This window comes from Meriones unguiculatus, chromosome 14 (genome assembly GCF_030254825.1).
Source record: "Meriones unguiculatus strain TT.TT164.6M chromosome 14, Bangor_MerUng_6.1, whole genome shotgun sequence".
NCBI classification, from domain to species: Eukaryota; Metazoa; Chordata; class Mammalia; order Rodentia; family Muridae; genus Meriones; species Meriones unguiculatus.
Window position 1 is genome coordinate 31,067,892 of NC_083361.1, and position 5,696 is coordinate 31,073,587.

The following is a 5,696-nucleotide window of genomic DNA, read 5'->3' on the forward strand; positions in this document are numbered from 1 at the left end:
ATGGGCAACCACACCACAGTGACCATGTTCATTCTGTGGGGATTTTCCAGTTTCCCAGAACTGCAGAATCTCCTCTTTGCTGTGATCCTCCTCTCCCATCTGACCATCCTCCTAGCAAATGCATCCATCATGGTGGCCATCAAGCTCAACCACAGCCTTCACACCCCCATGTACTTTTTCCTCTTTGCCCTGTCCTTTTCAGAAACCTGCACCACTATGGTGATCCTGCCCCGCATGTTAGTGGACTTGCTATCAGAGAGCAAGGCCATCTCTCTCCCTGAGTGTGCCACCCAGATGTTTTTCTTCTTTGGATTGGGAGGCAATAACTGCTTCATCTTGTCTGCCATGTCCTATGACCGTTACACTGCCATCCACAGCCCCCTCCATTATCCAATCCTGATGACCCAAAAGATCTGCCTTCAGCTCATTGTGGCCTCTGGTATGCTTGGCTTCTCAGTTTCTCTGTGTATCATTATCATAATATTCAACTTATCTTTTTGCAACTCCAACATAATTCAGCACTTTTTTTGTGATATTGAGCCTGTTGTATCCCTTGCCTGTAATTACACTTTTTATCAGAAAATGATTCTCTTTGCATTCACTGCCTTTGTGTTGGTAGGCAGCTTTATTTTGATCATGGTTTCTTATGTCTTCATCATGACAGTAGTTATGAAGATGCCCTCTGCCAAGGGAAGGTATAAGACCTTTTCAACATGCTCCTCCCACTTCACGGTGGTGTTCATACATTATGGATTTGCTTGCTTTGTCTACCTGAGGCCCAGGAACAGTGACTCTTTCAGGGATGACACACTGTTGGCAGTGACATACACTGTTCTGACACCTCTGCTCAACCCCATCATTTACAGTCTAAGGAACAAAGACATGCAGACAGCCCTAAGGAAAGACATAGGCAATGTAATCAGGTTTTTCCCTCAAATGGTAAATAAAAGAGCCCAAAAGATTTGAAAAATGTGTATGGTGTTGGGAAAAAATGGGACACTTAATGATTAAGATCATAATCCAATGAAAAGAGCATTTGTGTTCTGTTTCATTATTTTTGTTTTGTGTTTGAGACATGGATGGTCTCGTTATATAGCTCTGGATGGCCTGGAAGTTACTATGTAGACCAGGTTGACATTGAACTCATAGAAATCTGCCTACCTCTGCTAGAAATAATGGAATAAGTCCCCATACCCAGATTTTAGTTATTATTTCCTAATCACCAGATCTAGTCTACTTTTCAGTCTTCTTACTACAAAACTCAATGGCATACTAAAATGCCCGAAAATACTTATATATGTGTATATATTGTATATGTAGAAACACAGATACTAAACACATTTTTAATTTTAAACTTTATTCCTTATGTACATTACCTCTACTCAATCTAAACCCTCTTCCACCTCTGCTCTCTTTTGGATCCACTTTTCTTCCATTTCCATTAAAAAATAAAGAGTAGGCTTCTCAGGGTTATCAACTGAACAGGTCATAATAAATTAAAATATAATTAGGTACCAACCCTCATATAAAGGCTGGACGAGGCAACATACTAGAAAAAAAAAGAGTCATAAGCACAGGCAAAAGAGTCAGAGATAGCCCCCACTCCCACTGTTGGGAGTCCCATAAGGACACCAAGCTACACAACCATATGTATATGCCAAATACCTAGCTCAGATCCAGACAGAGTTCATCCTTTTGCTTCAGTTTCTGTAAGCCCATATGAGCTCTGCTTAGTTGAATATTTGGATCATGGTGCCTTCAGACCCTCTGGCTCCTAGAATTGTTCTTCCCATTCTTCTAGTTCCTCTGAATTTTCCTAGTGTTTGGCTGTGAATATCTCTGCCTATCAGTTCCTGGATGATGTCTCTCTGATGACAGTTGAAGCCAGAGAGCAATCTATAAGTATATCAGAATATCGTTAGATATCATTTCATTTACTTTTTTTGCCAGTCATATTTTTGCCATATTTGATTCTATCCTGGAACTCTGGACTGACTAGCCTCTGGTTCCTGGCCATTTATGCAGTGTTAGGTGTGGACTCCTTATCCTGGTATGACCTAAAGTTGGGCCACCCTCACAAGTTTTGTGCCATCATTACCTCAACACATCTTTCAGGCAGGACATATTGTGGGTCAAAAAACCATTTTGAGGTGGGAGGTGCAGGTGGAGAAGGAAATATAGCATTATAAAACACATTTTATAACGCTATATTTTCATGTGATCAACTTTATATAAAAAGCTAAACAAACCAAAAAAACCCTATGTTTAACTGAATAAGAATGAGGCTGAAGAGAAGAGGAAGAGGAAGGAGAAAAGAGAAGAGAAAGAGGAAAAAAGATAGAGGAAGAAGGAAATGAGCAGGGCAAAGGTTTGGGAAAGTAGAAAGAAGCATAACAAATGTAGTGTTCAAAGAGGAAATGACCACAACACAAAGGCATTTCAAAGGATTTTAAGAAGCCTTTTGGTTTAACTCAATTCAAGTAAGTAATGAAAATAAGCCTGGAACAAATAATAGAACATATTGTCTAAAAATAATCATAAAAAACTTGACATGATGGTGCGCTTCTGTAACCCCAGCACAAAGGAGGATAAGGTAGTAATATCATAATTTTTCAGAATTCCTCAGTTCTTCCTGAAGCCAGAGAAAGGTTGCTTGCCTAGGGCTGCGAGGCACAGCCTTCCTTGAAAGGTGAGGGACAGTGCCTAGACTAATTTGTGGGCTCAGGAGCTTCAGAGGACCACAGGGTTTGGGGATGGAAGTCACAGGGTTCTTATAGTACTAGGATGGAAGACTTCTCAGTGTGGGAGAAAAAGAGAGACACACAGAGAGAATTTTAACATACCTGATTCTATGAAAGGTATAGAAAACTCAGTAAAAATTTATTCTTTCCATCCCTCTCCAAAGTATTAGATTAGATGGTTCAAAATCAACATCTTTCATTCTTTAGACAAGTATTTTATGCTAGCTATATAGCTCAATGTTAGAAGGCTCAAGGTTCAAGGTAGAAGAAATAATAATCCTATTATTAAAAGTGATACAAACCATAGAAAACTAAACAGTATATCATTTATGAAATTTAGAGAGTTATGATGTTTTGTAAGTCCCTACAGTCTTACTGAAAATACTGTATCAAGGTTCTCAAGTGACTTGTGGAAAGAAATAGGTGCTGTGAGGATGGCTAGGATTCTAAGCATTTGCAGGTCACATTAGTGGCTCTCCACATAATGAGTTCCACTATTGATTCTACAGCAGGACAAAGGGCTGGAGGTGGAGGGAAGATTGGGACCGGGTAAAAGTCCCACATATGTGAAGAGAAGAAAATGATTGTTCACTATTACTCTCAGGACCATGGTACCTCTGGTACTAACTAATACTAATACCAATGCTTGTCAGGAAGATGGTCAATACATGACTTAGGAATGGAATAAACAGCCAGGAGGATGTCAATGCTGGGTACCGATGCCAATAGAGTAGAGAAGGGAATGGTGAGCTTTTCTCAGATACCCAGATTTAATTAAGATTGGGAGGCAAGGAATAGTTGGTGTGATATAGAGAAGATTCCAACATAAAGAATTTTGGCAAAAGTCAAGGAACAGAGAAAATATAAAAGAGAAGTAGCCCTGGACAGAAAGCCCGTGAAGGAGTTTGTGAGGGCGAGAGGTTCGAATCTGAGCATGAAGGGTGTCAGAGCTTGTGGGGACTCCAGATCTCATTCTTTGATCAAAACTGGATCACAATTTGCTGGATCACAATGGTTCTCTGTCTAACCATTTCATATTCTGTTTTCCCAGATTCCCCCTCCTAATGGTAAAGTGAGTGATTCCACATGTAATAACATTTTAGCTGTTTTTATATGATTAAATGTTAAGGTTCAAGAGCCAGTAGCAGTGAGCTGCATGCTTTCTTCTAAGCCTCATTGCTTGCTTTCCTGAGGAGGCCTGCAGAGCCCCAGGTGTAAAAGGAATTTTTATTCTCCTGTTTCAGTTGTTGTCTTGGAGGCTTATTGCCTCTGTCTGCTATCCTTGGTCCTAGTCCTGGAAGCTTATCTCCATACAGTCTAACCTAGGCCCAAAATGTTTTCAGCCTTTGAGACTTACTGCTTAAGCTTTGCCCTTTCTCATTAAAGAAATGTTCAATGTCATTAGTCATCAGGGAAATGAAAATCAAAACAACCCTAAAATTTCACCTTACACCCATCAGAATGGCTAAGATCAAAAACTCAAGTGACAGCACATGCTGGAGAGGATGTGGAGAAAGGGGAACCCTCCTTCACTCCTGGTGGGAATGTATACTTGTACAACCACTCTGGAAATCAATCTGGTGCTTCCTCAGACAACTAAGAATAGCTCTTTCTCAAGATCCAGCTATACCACTCCTAGGCATATACTCCAAAGAGGCTCAAGCACACTATAAGGACATCTGCTCAACCATGTTTGTAGCAGCTTTATTTGTAATAGCCAGAAGATGGAAACAACCCAGATGTCCCTCAACGAAGGAATGGATATAGAAATTGTGGTACATCTACACAGTGGAATACTACTCAGCAATAAAAAACAAGGAAATCATGAAATTCGCAGGTAAATGGTGGAAATTGGAAAAGATCATCCCAGAAGCAGAAAGACACACACAGTATATACTCACTCATATAGACATATAATATAGGATAAACCTACTAAAATCTGTACACCTAAAGAAACTAATCAAGAGGGAGGACTCTTGCTAAAATGCTCAATCCCTATCCAGAAAGGCAAAGAGGATGGCCATAAGATGAAGGAGAAAAGAGGGAACAAGTCAGGAGCTTGCCACAGAGGACCACTGAAAGGCTCTGGCCTGCAGACTATCAAAGCAGATGCTGAGACTTATGGCCAACCTTTGGGCAGAGTGCAGGGAATCTTAGGAAAGGAGTGGGAAACAGTAAGATCTGGAGAGGACAGGAACTCCACAAGGAGAGCAACAGAACCAAAAAATCTGAGCACAGGGGTCTTTCCTGAGACTGATACTCCAACCAAGGACCATGCATGGAGATAACCTAGGACCCCTGCACAGATGTCCTATGAACCCCATGGCAGTTCAGTGTCCAAGTGGGTTCCATAGTTATAGGAACAGGGACTGTCTCTGACAGGAACTGATTGGCCTGCTCTTTAATCACTTCCCCCTGAGGGGAAGCAGCTTTACCAGGCCACAGAGGAAGACAATGCAGTCACTCCTGATGAGACCTAATAGACTAGGATCAGAAGGAAGGAAAAGAAGACTTCCCCTATCAGTGGTCTTGGGGAGGGGCATGCATACAGAAGGGGGAGGAAGGAGGGATTAGAATGGGAGGAGGGAGGAAACCACAGGAGGGATACAAAGTGAATAAAGTGTAATTAATAAAGAATTAAAAAATAAAAACAATTATAATAAATAAAAAAATAAATAAATTTAAAATATAAAAAAACAACAGAACTTATATGAGAGACTTATGTTTATAGATGCAGGGAAGTCATGGCCAATTAAAAGGAAAACACAATGAGAAAATCACTAAATGCTGCCATATTAGTGAATATACTGTTTTTTTTTATGAAGTTCTTGATAGCAAGATGATAAAATTTACATCTACAATATCATCATATATTTGTAAATTTTCATGGTATGCTGTCCATTCATCTGGAAGTTGAGAGCATATTACACTATTTAAAATTCCAGATATTTATGG

At 40.2% G+C, this 5,696-nt stretch overlaps 1 protein-coding gene across 1 annotated transcript; it reads left to right on the forward strand.

The window, feature by feature from the left end:
- Positions 1–966, forward strand: LOC110539336 (olfactory receptor 10T2-like). The gene has a single exon (XM_021626182.2). It carries the CDS (start codon positions 1–3, stop codon positions 964–966), a length of 966 nt encoding a protein of 321 aa, XP_021481857.1.
- Positions 967–5,696: the final 4,730 nt, after the last annotated feature.